A 15141-nucleotide genomic window follows, 5' to 3' on the forward strand; every position below is an offset into this window, starting at 1 on the left:
CGTATATCCTCTGTCCCAGCAAATCCTCTTGAATTCACTGAATTTTTTCATGAATATTTATTCAATAAATATACTCACATCAATAAAACCCGGAATATTCATCAAAAGGGAAATGATTAAATAAATTATGGTTCAGAAATACTATGTATTAATATTTATGAAAAAGAATGAGGCAAATTCAAATTACTGAACTGACAAAATATGTCCGAAGAATACTTTCAAGTTACCAAAGCAAGTTTCAAGGTAATATGGATAGTAAAACTCCATCTATACTTTAAAAGAATATGGATATCGCTAGAGCTCTATCTATAGATAATACTACATATTTTATAATATGTAGAAAAGTCCTAGATGAATACATAATAGTCAACAAAAGGTAGAGAACATAAGCAAATTTTAACTTGCATTAGCACTTTTCATCATGCATTCCATATGATTTTATGTATCTATACATTTGTTTTAGGTACACACATACACATGTAGTGAATATATATTATTACAATAAGAGCAAAGTTTAAATGACGAATAAAAGCAAAATAAGTAAACTGTTTTTAAAGCAAATTTTATATCTTCTCCAAACATAAACAGTAACTTTCATTTATCTATTCATTCAAAACTTATTTACTGAGTGACTTTTATGTGTCAGGCACTATACTAGATGCGGAGGGAAAAACATTTAGCATGTTGGATGGCAGTAAATGCTACGTAGAAAACTAAAGCAGGAAGGGAGATGAGGAATGCTGGAGACAGGTTGTTGCAATCTTATGTAAGGAAAATGTGCTCTCTGAGAGGCTAATATTTGAGCAAGTATTGAAAGTAGGAGAGGCAGTAATTTTTTTTTAATTTTTAAATTGTCTTTTTTTTTAAAGACACAGAGATCACAAAAAATGTTACATTAAAAAATATAAGAGGTTTCCTATATACCCCACACTGCACCCCTCCCCCATCAACAACCTCTTTCATCATTGTGGCACATTCATTGCATTTGGTGAACACACCTTGGAACACTGCTGCATAGCATGGATTATAGTTTACATTGTAGTTTACACTCTCCTGCAGTCCATTCAGTGGGTTATGGCAGGATATATAACGTCCAGCATCTGTCTCTGCAATATCAATTAGGACAACTCCAAGTCCCGAAAATGCCCCAACATCACATCGCTTCTTCCCCCTCCCTGCCCTCAGCAACTCCCGTGGCCACTGTCTCCACATCAATGATACAAGTCCTTCCACTGCCAGAGTCACAATAGTTCTGTAGTAGAATATCAGCATGTGGTTGAAACTATAATGTTTAGGAGAGGCAGCAATTTATGTGGATACCTGAGAGAGCAGGGGGGACAGTTTCCGAGCAGAGGAAACAAAGGTCCTGAGGAGGGCCTGTGTAAAGGAGGAAGAGCAGAGGCTACTCTGCTGGCACACTATGAGCTAGGAGAGGAGAAACGAGATGAGGTCAGAGGGGTTAAGGATAGAAGCTGCAAATTCTTGTCGGATATTTTAAGGAATCTGGCTTTTACTGGAGTAAGGTGAGTACTTGGAGGATTCTGAAAGAGTGACATGATCTGACTTACATTAGAAAAGACTGATGCTTGCTGCTGCGTCGACTATTTAGTAATCCCCTCAAGGTGACAGTGCCTGAGAGGAAGGAGAGAGCAGAGAAAACCATTTATTTTAAAGGTAGTGCCAAGAAATATGCTGATGGACCGGATGGGAGGAATGACAGGAAGAAAGAAACCCAAGATGACTCCAAGATTACTAGCTGGCCTCACGAACTCAAAGGCTGGAACCGACGTTGACCAAGATGGTGAAGACGGCGACACAAGTAGGTCTGAGAGAAGACTGTTCTAGGAATGTTGAGTCTGATACGGCCTTAGACATGCCAGTGAAGGTGCAGGAAGTGAGCTGGAGGTGCAAGGCTGGAATTCAGAGGAGAGATGGTAACATTACCGACCCAAGCTCCTAATATCTGAATTGTTTGATAAGTAATTCTGTGTCTTTCAGTCTAAATAAACGTGATAATCAGAATTTCTAACAGACAGGATTAAAAATAATTATTTTTTAGTTGAAAGCCCTAATGTTAAAGATTTTTGGTCTGGATTTTTAAAACTCAGCAGACAGTGACATCGGTTAATACAGGATACAATGGCCTATTGCATTCAGAGATTTTCAGGATGAGGAGGAGGGGAAAGAGCTCTAAATATAAAGACAAGGAATTTGTAGGACTATGAGAAATTCCTAAGATTACAGTAAGAAACAAAATGTTGTAGCTGCAGCATGTCCCAGAATTTGGACAATTCAGGCAGCCAACAAGTATGAATAAAGGATGGGGCATAGCAGAGCTGCCCAACATAAGGCTGACAACCTACCTCAGACATACTTCATCACTATGTTCCCCGTTTGTTTTCTCCTCAGAACATATTTCCAATCGTATATTGAAACTAAGTAAGGGATACAGGGTTAATTTTCCACGAACATCTTAGCAGCCAGGTGTGCTGGGACCCAGGAAGGAAGGCCTCAGGTAGGGCAGCTGCGCCTGGCTCCAGCACGATGGCTGGCATCTGTTCTGACTGGCCAGGGCCAGGACACGGCAGTGCTTACAAATGTTCCTATCACTTTTTTTCACACGTACACAAGTGTCAATTCCAGGTGACCTGAATAGGAAAGGCAATATTATGACACTCTTAGAAGAAAATAGAGGAGAGTATCTTCATAACCTCGTAACAGGAAAGAATATCTTAAATATGACAGAAAAACTACAATCCATGAAGTCTGTAAACATATACAGCTACACAAAATACACCAAATAAAGAATAAAATAAACATAAAATACATAAAGCATATATAAAATGTCTGTACATTGAAAGCCACATAAAGAAAGGCTGAATAGATATACCGCAATGTGGGAGAAGGCATTTTCAACTTTCTTACCAAAAAATAAAGGGCCAGATGCATCATCAAAGTACTAACAGCCAGAATATATAAAGAATCCCCATGAATCAATAAGAAAAAACACAAGTGTATTAGTGATACTAAATGAACAATCAAGACTTGATCCAGAGTGTTTAAAACAATAGGAAGCTCAATAAACATTTGAAAAGTTGCTCAAATGCATTAGAAATAAGGACAATACAAATTAAGGTACATGATAGAGAATTACATGCCCATCAGACTGTTAATAATTTAAAAAGTATCAGAAAACCAAGAATTGGCAAGGATGTGGCCAATTTACTGCTCATGGGAGTATACGTTTGTAAACCACTTTAAAATAAAAATAGTTCAGCTTTACTTAGGAAAGTTGAATATATGGGTGTACTATAATCCATAGATTCCATTCTCAGGTATTCACCACAAAGAAATTCTTCATGTGTGTCCCAGGATTTGTATACAAAAATGTTCATAATGTTTAAAACAGCCAAATACTATAAACAACCCAAATTTCCAACAAAAGAAAAATGGATAAATTACTATGGCATATGCTTGCCATGTACTATATGCATCAGTGACACTGCTGTGAAACTGCACAAACTATAGCAGCATCCATCTACAGGACTGAGTTTCACACTGTTAAATGAATGAAGCAAGTCATGAAAGAATGCATCCAATAATGAGGCCCACCCAGGTTTGATATTTCAACCTATCCCATCACTCTGATACCCCTAATCCTGTTCCACTTTTTCCATAGCTCTAAACACCTTCAAACATGCTATGTACTTGGTAACTATTAGGCTTGCTGTTTACTGTCTGTCTTCTCAGCCATATTCTACTCTGAACTTTTTATGAGCAGATCTTTCATAGTAGCTTTATTCACAGATATAGCTGAAGCACCCAAAGCACTGCTTCACACATAGTAGGTGCTCAGTAAATACTTGCTGAATGAATTAGAATGATTCCAATTATATAAAGTTAAAAAACGGGAAAAGTTAAAAACTGTATTATTAGGGGTACATACAGACAGTAAAATTATGAAAAGCCAGGCAATGACTATGACATAAGTCACAATAGGAGCAACCTCTGGGAAAGGGAAGGCAAATGTGACAGGGGAAAGGCTCACAGGAAATCCCTTTATTTAATCTGGACTTTAAAATATACATACACACATGCATACATATATGTATACACACATACATGATATACTTCAAAATAAGAAAAAAAATTTTTAACAATTTCTTTTAGCCCCTGTCCCCCTACCGACCCCCAGCTCGCTACTAGCACCAAACACAAAAGCCAGGTAACAGCTAGAATAGTTCATGCAGTGAACTGTGCAGTGGCAAACACTGTCTAGGGATATGACAGAAATTCTGAGATTTGTACTGATTCTATTATACTATTTCCTCTTGAAATGGAAACAGAGATCAAGTATTAGTCAACAGATGAGAATCAAAGTTTTCATGTTATCCAAAGAGATCAATAGAGGAAAACTACTTCCAAGTGTCACCTGCTGGATGTTTCTTAATTTTGGATATAGGATGTACATCAAATATACCTGTATGCTGCCAAATTCAACATTCTCATAATGGAAATGTGCACATTCAGCCATCTTCGGAAAGTGGCCCTTGGTGAAGGGTAACCTGAAGACATGAAAATAAATCAGTAAGAAACAAGGTACTGAAAAGTCACAATTACTAGGTCCAAAGGGACAACGTGGTGGATTTCAAGAGTGCACATAAGCAAAAATATTCAACAAGCGCATGCGCCCGAGCACACAAATCCAAGAAAACCCTTTCAGAGATACACTGAAGCAAATGAAAATTACATGTAGTGCACAGGGCAAAGCTAAAACAAACAAACAAACAAAAATCACTATATTCTCCTAATCTTGCCCCAAGTCAACGTCCATAGAAAAGCTGTACTTTCAGGGAATGTTACAGAAACTAACTGTGAACAGCCAGCTTCTATCAGAAGCAGCATTACCACTACAAAATACAAAAACAGATTTTACCTGTGAATGTTGTCACAGCCCATCAGTCCTGGATTAGTGGATCTGGGTGCAGAATAAACATTTTTATCCTTTTCTTTTCTCTACTTAGATGTGAATTAAAGCTATCTAACACTCTACCAGGGGAAGAGAAGGCTTTTCTGATATTTCACTTAGCAGTCAACTGCTGATATTTATTTCAGGCTTCTCAAAGGCAAAACTTATATAAAGCAATCTCATAACTCAAACCATTAAGAATTGATTTTTCTAAGTGAATGAGAGCAAGCAATAAAAGAACCAAGAAGGACATACTTGATCGTTTGTGGAACAAAGGCAACCTAATAGACAAGGAGTCAGTTGCTTCAAGAATAAAAATCAAGAGTATTTTTAGACAAAAGACAGTCTTCAGACCTATTCCACTAAATCAGGCAACATGAAACTTAACAGTTTAATTAAATGTATGGAGAATAAAAGTCTATGCAGGAAGGAATCTAAATAAAACCTATAAGAGAAATAATTAACTGAATTTCATTTATAGGAATTTATTTAAAACCCACTGCAAAATTAATACGTACTTTTTAACATGTTTAACCTTCATACTGGCTGTACTGCCACATGACTTAAGAGTAAGGTCTCCAGGAATCTCTGGAACGTCTGCTCCTCTTGCCTTAAAAAAAATAAAGACATAAGATTTATGACTATTCCTTTATATAAACACATTTTTTAAAAGCATAATATAGTTAATTTTAATGGTTCTACTGACTTTCTACTAACAATAATACATACTAATTTAATAATCTCCTCTAAAAAATTATAATTCACTTGAGTTTTAATTCTTGGGACTAAAGAAAAAATTCGCCTAATTTAATATTTAGCTTTAAACTAACTGTAAAAATCAGAATTTTCATTGTCTTCTATTCAAATTTCAAAATCAGCTATTATGTATCTCAGTATAAACTAAAATCTCCCATGGAACTTGCTGGAATAAAATAGCCTTGGTTATAATGATTAATAAAGGTTAAATGGTAAAATAAACATAATTAAGGAGATCACAACAGCAATGACATGTATGCAATATTTCCAACTTACTCCTTAGATTGCCGAACTTTATAGAGTGGTAAATTTTCAACTTCAGTGACATATTCAGTGGCATTATTAAACAACAAAACAACACAAACATTCACACGCTAAAAAAGGTTCTTCACACTTGTGGACAAAAGAAAAAGCCGAAATATCTATCTTTTAAAAAACAAACAAACAAACAAATGTATACCACGTTACCAACTATTCGTAACAGAAATTTTTAACCAAAATCATTTTAGCCATTGCCACATGATTCAATGAGGGGTGGGGGAAATAATATGGAATGAGTCATTAAAGTGAGTTAAAAGGAGAATCACAATTTCAACTAGATATTTTATTTTTTAATGTCTCCTTGTGAAAAAAATAATAGCGATGACAGTTTGGATAAATGTTGAAAAACCATAACTCTTCAAAGAAATGAGGTAACAACGAATGAACTTTTAAGACATATAATTAGGGAAGCGGATTTGGCTCAATGGATGGAGCATGCACCTACCACATGGGAGGTCCAGGGTTCAAACCCAGGGCCTCCTGACCCATGTGGTGAGCTGGCCCACGCGCAGTGGTGATGCGTGCAGGGAGTGCCCTGCCACACAGGGGTGTCCCCCGCGTAGGGGTGTCTCCCGCGTAAGGGAGCCCCACGGGCAAGGAATGTGCCCCTCAAGGAGAGACGCCCCGTGTGAAAAAAGAGTGCAGCCTGCCCAGGAGTGGTGCCGCACACACAGAGAGCTGACACAGCAAGATGATGCAAAACAGAACAAGACACAGACTCCCTGTGCTACTGACAGGGGTCCAGACAGACACGGAGGAGAACACAGCAGATGGACACAGAAAGCAGACAACTTGTGGGGGGGGGGGGGGGCGGGAAGGGGAGAGAAATAAATTGAAAAAATTAAAATTAAGAATCTTAGAAAAAAAAGAATTATATCATTTTAAAAATTAACTTATAAAGAAATATTGAACTAAAGGTAAAATATAAAGGAGTGATACCCTTTATTACATTTACGTATTTGTTATAATTAGTAACAAATGGTTCACAACAATGCAAGGTGTTGTTGGTAGTGTGATTTATCAGAGCACTACATTGAAGCCAGCTAGTAAGATAGGGAATCAAAAGATGGATCTGGAACCTGGCAGAGAGTCCATGTGGACATCAGCAACCTCCAAGATGGCTGCTGGAGGACCCCTGCCCACAAGATTCTGCCGTTCGAAAGATTTTCTCTGGAAGCCAGGAGAAGCCCCAGATATTTACCAAGGATTTTATCATCGGGCCCTCCCAGGGAACTGATGGTAGGGGGATGATTAATCAAAACTGCAAGCAGCTGGGACTCCTCCCCTGCCATTAGCAAAGGGGTGGAATAATTAATGTTCAAAAAGCAGGCGCGAGGCCTGACCTTGCTCTCTCGTGGCCTGAATTTGCACTCTCACTTCTGGACCCCTGTTCCTGACCTCTGCACCCGGCTCTTGCCATTTTTCCTCTGCCATGTAGCCACTCAAGTAAAACCTAGGCACTTATAATCTATAATGGGGAACTGTAGTCTGTAAATCAGCCTGATACCACTTTTCAGCCCCTTCCTCTCCACCTGGGACCCATGGTCTGTTATTTTCTCCCATTTCTCATCTCTCCCTGCCTGAATAAATTAACTGACCTAACTCATCCGACATGCTCTTGAAATTCATTTCTACAGCATAGTCAAGAACCTAGACAAAATCCAGTAACAATATGATGTCATGCATGTTTGTTTTGTAAATTCACAACTTTTACTATTCACTTGTTTATGTATGTTCAAGTATGAATGATATACTTCAATCATTTTTCTAACTAAGAAAAAAAAATACAGGTGTTTGGAAAAAAATTTTTTAATTGAAAAAAAAAAAAAAGAATTAACCTTAGGTAGATCACCAGAGTCTACTGGATCCAATTTTGGTATATTTACAAAAACTGATACTTCACGATCAATCCTTTTTAGAGATCTTTGTATTCCTTCTTGGAAAAAAGAAAATTTACTTATTTTCCTCATTAATGGGGAAAAAGTCATTCAATTTTGTAATTACCATTTGCTTCATTTGACCTTTTACTAACTCTAAGATAGGATCTTAGTTTCATTTTTTTCCTCTATCTTGAAACATCGATAAACCTAGGTATTATTTCTATTTCATAATCCTGGGTATTATTTCATCATTACGCACTGATTGATCGATTATTCCCAAGCACATTAAAAAATACTAAAACAAAAAATAATAGTATCATTTTGTAAAATAAAAAGAAAATCACCTAGAACAGGAGTTAGCCAATGTTTTCTAAAAGGGCCAGACAGTAAATATTTTAACCTTGTGGGTCACACGGTCTCCAACACTATTCCTCTATTATAGTAGTACAAGAGCAGCTGTACATAACAAATGAGCATGGCTGTGTTCCAATAAAACTTTATCGAAAAAAGAGGCAGCCAGCAAGCTACAGTTTGCTGCGATAGTGAAATAAATCGTCAGTTTTTGTATTGTGTTGCCCAAATTGTTGCACCTTCTTCCAAGAAAAGTATTTTTAAAAAGCTGGAAGACACCATCTTTGTAGTCTGCTATCAGCATTCATTTCATAACTTTAGGATTCCAATAGTTTTCATTTTCTGTCCACAATAGAAAAGAAAATTGACAAAGTAATTTTACAATTATTAGCCACATCAAAGAGACAGACTACAACACTCTAGATTTCTTTAACAATGATAGTGAAATTGTTCGTGTATATGAAACCTCAGACTGTTAGTTTTTGGATGAACATTACGTAACTTAACTGATGAATAAACAACTCATTTCTAAGGACCAAAAGAAAATATGGCATTCTCCTCTGTTTCATTCAAATATAAGGACATTATCATACAACACTGTGCAACAAGCTGGATCATCTCATTTTGTAAAAAGAATATGTAACAATATTCTTTTATCATGTATGATGCTTGTGCATCAAAATTTACTTGATATAAAGAGGTGTGCCAGGCTTAAATTCTTATTAAAATTTCTAAAGTGGTTTTTCACTATCCCTTTATTTTTACATCTGTAAATTACCGTAAATTCTTTTAAAATATAAAAGAATAAAATATAAAAGAAAAAATGAACCCAGGTGATGACTTTACTGGATAGACTGAAAATTAAAATCTTAATTTGTTTTTTGAAACAGGCTCTTTGTGTTGCATTGATCATTGTCCCTAATGTACATCTGAGGAGAAAATGTGGAGAGCTGCCTCCTCTATCATCTATATGAGGGAAGCAAAATAGGGCCCACAAACCTCTGCAACTACAACTGACCAAGGGAAAATCCACAGGCTATCCAAAGGGCCCAGACAGGACCACCTCTGCTGAAACAGAAAATGGTAATAATTAGGCCAATGAACCAAAGGATGGTCCTAGATGCCTTAGAGGATTCAAGAAAACATTTTTGAACCCATAATTCAACTAATCTGTAACTATCTTTTGTCCAGCAAAATTTCCCCTTGCCCCAGAGAGGTTCCAGTGCATTTTGAACATTCAGTATATTTTTGTGAATGAATGAATACAATTCACATTAAGTCAAAATGGATCAAAGACCTAAATATAAAAGCAAGAATCATAAAACTCCTAGAAGAAAATGTAAGGAAGCATCTTTTAAGACCTGGTGGTAGGTAGGGGTTTCTTAAATTTTACACCAAAAGCACGAGCAATAAAAGGAAAAAAATGGATAAATGCAACCTCCTCAAATGTAAACACTTTTGCACCTCAAAGGACTTTGTCAAGACGGTAAAAGGCAACCCACTCAATGGGAAAAAATATTTGGAAACCACTATCTGATTGAAGGTTTGATTTCCATGCTATATAAAGAGATCGTACAATTCAACAATAAAAGAGCAAGCAATTCAGCTTAAAAATAGGCAAAACATATTCAAAAGAAAGAAGACCCCTATCTCACACCTTATACGAACAAAAATGAACTCAAAATGGATTAAGGACCAATATAAAAACAACCATAATACTCGTAGAAAAAAAATGTATGAAAATATCTTCAGGATTTTGTGGTAGACAGCGGTTTCTTAAACGGTATACACAAAGCACAAGCAACAAAAGAAAACAAAGATAAATGGGAACTCCTTAAAATTAAATACTTTTGCACCTCAAAGGACGTTGTCAAAAGGGTGAAAAGGCAGCCAACTCAATGGTAGAAAATATCTGGCAGTTATATATCTGATAAGGATTTAATATCCATGATATATAAAGAGATCATACAACTCAACAATAAAAAGACAAACTATCCAATTAAAAAATGGGCAAAAGACTTGAAAATTATCCAAAGAAGAAATATAAATGGCAATGAAACACATGAAAACATGTTCAACATCACTAGCAAGTAGGGAAACGCAAGTCACAACTACAATGAGATATCATTTCATACCTATTAGACTGGCCACTATTAAAAAGTCAGAAAACTGTAAATGTTGGAGAGAATGTGGAGAGAAAGGAACACTTATTCACTGTAGGTGGGAATACAGAATGGTACAGCCACTGTGGAGGACTGTTGGGCAGTTCCTAAGGAAGCTGACTTGCCATGGGACCCAGCAATACCATTGCTAGGTGTATACCCCGAAGAACTGAGAGCAGCGACATGAACAGACATATGCATACCAATGTTCATAGCAGCGTTATTCACTGAGAGCCGAAAGTTGGAAATAGCCCAGGTGTCCATTAACTGATGAATGGATAAACAAATTAAGGTGTAAACACATAATGGAATATTACGCAGCAGTAAGAAGAAAGGAAGTCATGAAGCTTATAACCATATGGATGAACCTAGGTCATTATGTTGAGTGAAGCAAGCCAGACACAAGAGGACAAATACTGTATGACTGCACTACTATGCACTAAATATAAATATATTAATTCACAGAATTAATAATTAGAATATAGGTCACCAGAAAATAGAAAGAGGGTAGAAAATGGAAAGCTAAGGGTTAATCTGTGCAGTATTGGTTAAAAGGTTGTTTCTAAATCTTTGAATATGAATGGAAATTGTGAGAGCACATCATGCTGCTTGTGACTTGCAGAGCTATTATATGGGTATGGCAGTGGTTGAAAGGGAAAGTCGAAGGACATTTATATTACTAAACTGAAAGCTAAAAAACGTAACATGGTACTGTTAAGCACAGTGAAACGTCATGTAAAATATGAATATGGATAATGTTGCATATGTAAGACTTTTTTTATAAAATATAAATACAAATATACTAGAGGGAAGGAAACAGAATAGCAGCAATATATGGCAGGGGAAGCATACAAAGATTGAAAGATGATGAGTTTTGTTTATTTGGTTGTTTGGTTTTTGTTTATTATTATTATTATTATTACTGGAATAATGAAAATGCTCTAAAAATTATTTGAGTGACAAATGCACAACTATGTTATTACATCGAATACCTTTGATTGTACACTTTGGATGTTTTATTAATATGTATCAATAAAATTGATTGGTTAAAAAAATGGGTAAAAGACTTAAATAGAAATTTCTCCCAAGAGGAAATATAAATGGCTAAAAAGAACACGAAAAAATTGTGAGCATCAGTAGCCGTCAGGGAAGTGCAACTCAAAATAATAATGAGATATCATCTCACAGCACATACAATGGCCATTATTTAAAAAAATAAAAAAAAGAAAACAACAAGTACTGGAGAGGATGTGTAGAAATAAGGACACTCAGGAAGTGAACTTGGCCCAATGGATAGGGCATCCGCCTACCACATGGGAGGTCTGCGGTTCAAACCCCAGGCCTCCTTGACCCGTGTGGAGCTGGCCCATGCGCAGCACTGATGTGTGCAGGGAGTACCCTGCCACGCAGGGTGTCCCCCACGTAGGGGAGCCCCACATACAAGGAGTGCACCCCGTAAGGAGAGCCACCCAGCGTGAAAGAAAGTGCTGCCTGCCCAGGAATGGTGCCACACACACAGAGAGCTGACACAACAAAAAGAAACACAGATTCCCAGTGCCGTTGATAATGACAGAAGCGGTCACAGAAGAACACACAGCAAATGGACATAGAGAGCAGACTACTAGGGGAGAGAAATTAAAAAAAAAAAAAGAAAGAGATAGGAACACTCCTTCACTGTTGGTGGGAATGCAAAATGGTGCAGCCTCTATGGAAAACAGTTTGGTGCTTCTCAGGAAGCTAAATATAGACCTGCCATATGATCTGACAATCCCTTTACTAGAAATATATCCAGAAGAACTGAAAACAGGGACGCAAGCACATATTTGCACACGGATGTTCACAGTGGCGTTATTCACAATTGCTAAAAGATGGAAACAACCCAAGTGCCCATTAACTGATAAATGAATAAACAAAAAATGTGGCATACACCTAGAATGGAATACAATGCTGCTATAAGAAGAAATGAAACTGGGGCACATAAGATAACATGGATGAATCTATGGTTCACTAATATGAACTAAATACAAAGAATAAACACAAAGAGTTATAGCCTAGACTATAGGTTACTAGCAGAGACGATGAGGCCCAAGAAGGGGTACTGATGCCTAATGCACGGAGAATTTTCAATTAGCTTGACTCTAAAAGTGTGGACATGGATAGGACTGACAGTGACACATTATGGTGAGTAATAACTGACATAGTTCGTTTATAAATGGGATTGTGGCTGAAAGGGATATCTACAAATTGATGTAAATATCAACTGAAAAAAAGGTAGAGAATAATCTAGGGACCAAAGAACCACAGGGAACCTGGAGGTGGATGAGGATATGTTAATAATATAAACACAAGAATGCTCTTCTATGAAGTACAACAAATGTACATCACTATTACAATGTGGTAAGAATATAGGGATACATGGGAAAAATACAATTAATGTAACTTATGGACTTTAGTTAACAGCAATATTATAATATTCTTGCATCAATGTCAAAGAAGGTACTATATTAAGAGTCAGTAATAGGGGGTATGGGATTTTTTTACTTTCAGGCTAAGAAAAATGTTCAAAGATTTACTGGGGCGATGACTGCTGAACTCATTCATTCATTATCATTAAGTAAATGATAGTCAATATCATTAAGCGATATTTGTTCATAGAAAACATGCAATTTCCCCAATTTATTCATGTTCTAATCATTATTTAGTTATACTTGCAAATGGAATTTATAATGTTAACTATGTAGAAACAGCACATTCATCAATAGGAAATTACAGACAACAGAAGGCAATATAAGAGACATAAAAGCACACAGCATTTTATATTTAAATTCTCTATGTATTTATCTCTAGCAATAGACTGATTTCCTGGAAGGTCAGACACTGTTTCAGTCATCTTTAAATTACTTTAAATTACCAATATCAGGTACGAGGGCTCCAAAAATTTCAGGAGAATAGATTAAATTACTATTTATATCTCCTCATTCCTCCCCACATTCAGTTTTAAACCTCTGATTTTCACTATGTAATTCAACTGATATGTTCATTTCTCTGATCTGTTCAACCCTACCTTTAAAAACCAATTTAATTTTAACCGACTATCCCAATAACAGCCAAATGCTTATATTTTCCTTTATTAATTTCCCCCAGGACTTACTACTCTATATGTAGCATGTTGGAGTAATGTCAAATAAGTGTTGATTGCTGCAAATCAGTGAGCCACAATTGACAGCTTATGCCACTGAGAGGAGACCGGAGAGTAAGCTCAGTCCCGCGGCCAGTGATCCAACCAACCATGCCAATAACACCTCTAGACACCCGAGCTCCGTGAGCTTCCCGCTTGGTAACGCCCGTGAGTACCGTCACACAGGCCGGTGCCGGAGGGCGGCGCGTCTCCACTCCACAGGGGCAGGACAGCAAGGCCTTCGCGTTTGCGGATGCTCCTGGGCCTTGCCTGTGCGTCTCTTCTTTCGGCTACTTCTCCTATGTATCCTTCTTGATACAATAAAATTCTAATCCTGAAAATAGCCCTTTACTGAGTTCTAAGAGTCAAGCTAGAAAATTACCAAGCCTGAGTGGCTAGTGAGACCCCCCAAATTTGTAGCCAGTTGATTTGGCCTAAATTCAGATAGTGTGAAAAGTCATTGCAACACATTCATCAAATTTGTAATTAGAAGAAAACTAAAAGGAATATTAAAAACTACTGAATGACAGAATTGGAAATCAAAGAGATTTTAATATTTAATGTGCTGCAAAAACAATAAAAAATGAATAAGAAGTTCATTAAGCATAAAAACTAAATCTCTGAATGAATATTCAAACATCAGTCACAGAGTACACGGCAGGGCAGACTTGGACAACAATTCACATAATTAGATCTGAGGCCTATAGTTTCCCACAAACTCAGTATAGGTCAAAATATATCCTCACTGCTAAAAAATGCTAAGGCAACCTGAGTTTGCAGCAACAGAAATGTGGGAAAACACTATAAATATTCGTTTCCCTAAGACCTGAACCAGTTAAGCCACAAAGGGAACATTTCATCCATTTCAGGAAAACATTATTTGGGATAGTGAAATTTAGCAAAACTAGCAACTAGAAATGTTCTATCCCATCTGCTTCAATTCTCTCCGTCTCAGAAAAAGCATTTTATCGTTTATGCCACCAGTACAGATCTTTAAAGAATTAAAATCTATTAATTTGATCCCAAGTCCAAGTAAAGCTCTAATGTTGACTGGGTAACTGTAGAGTGATTAAGCAGTAGTGAAGCATACTGTGCTCTAATACAGACTCATAAAGCTCAGCTACCCCTCCATTCAGCCTCCTCACACTTCCCACCACCTTTGTATTATCTATGTATAAGACATGACTATGCCCTCCAAAACACTCTAACCTCCCTCTTGACAGCCTTCTATACTGTTGTGCATCAAAGGACTTCATAGTGAAAGTTAAAAAGACAACATACAGAATGAGAGATAATATTTGGAAGCCACATAGCCAATAAGGATTTTAATATTCAGAATATACAAAGAACTCCTACAATTTACAACAAAAAAAGACAAACAATCCAATTTTAAAAATGGGAAAAATACTTGAATAGACTTTTCTCTGAAGATACACAAATGGCTAATAAACACATGATAAAATACTCAAAATCATTAGTCATCAGGGAAATGCTAATCAAAATCACAATGAGATCCATTTCACA

The 15141-nt window shown here is 36.7% G+C and overlaps 1 protein-coding gene across 3 annotated transcripts in view; it reads right to left on the minus strand.

The window, feature by feature from the left end:
* ARHGAP32 (Rho GTPase activating protein 32) overlaps nucleotides 1-15141 on the minus strand; it is a 326449-nt gene that overhangs the window by 131806 nt on the left and 179502 nt on the right. For 2 of the 3 annotated variants that reach the window (XM_058289085.2, XM_058289083.2), the window contains exons 3-5: nucleotides 5488-5579; nucleotides 4937-4978; nucleotides 4481-4565 (exon numbers count right to left, since the gene is read on the minus strand). In XM_058289085.2, coding sequence (XP_058145068.1) covers nucleotides 4481-4565; nucleotides 4937-4978; nucleotides 5488-5579 — 219 coding nt within the window. The remainder of the gene's footprint in view (nucleotides 1-4480; nucleotides 4566-4936; nucleotides 4979-5487; nucleotides 5580-15141) is intronic. The other variant, XM_058289084.2, reaches the window with a different exon arrangement.

Source organism: Dasypus novemcinctus, chromosome 27, assembly GCF_030445035.2.
Source record: "Dasypus novemcinctus isolate mDasNov1 chromosome 27, mDasNov1.1.hap2, whole genome shotgun sequence".
Lineage (NCBI taxonomy): Eukaryota > Metazoa > Chordata > Mammalia > Cingulata > Dasypodidae > Dasypus > Dasypus novemcinctus.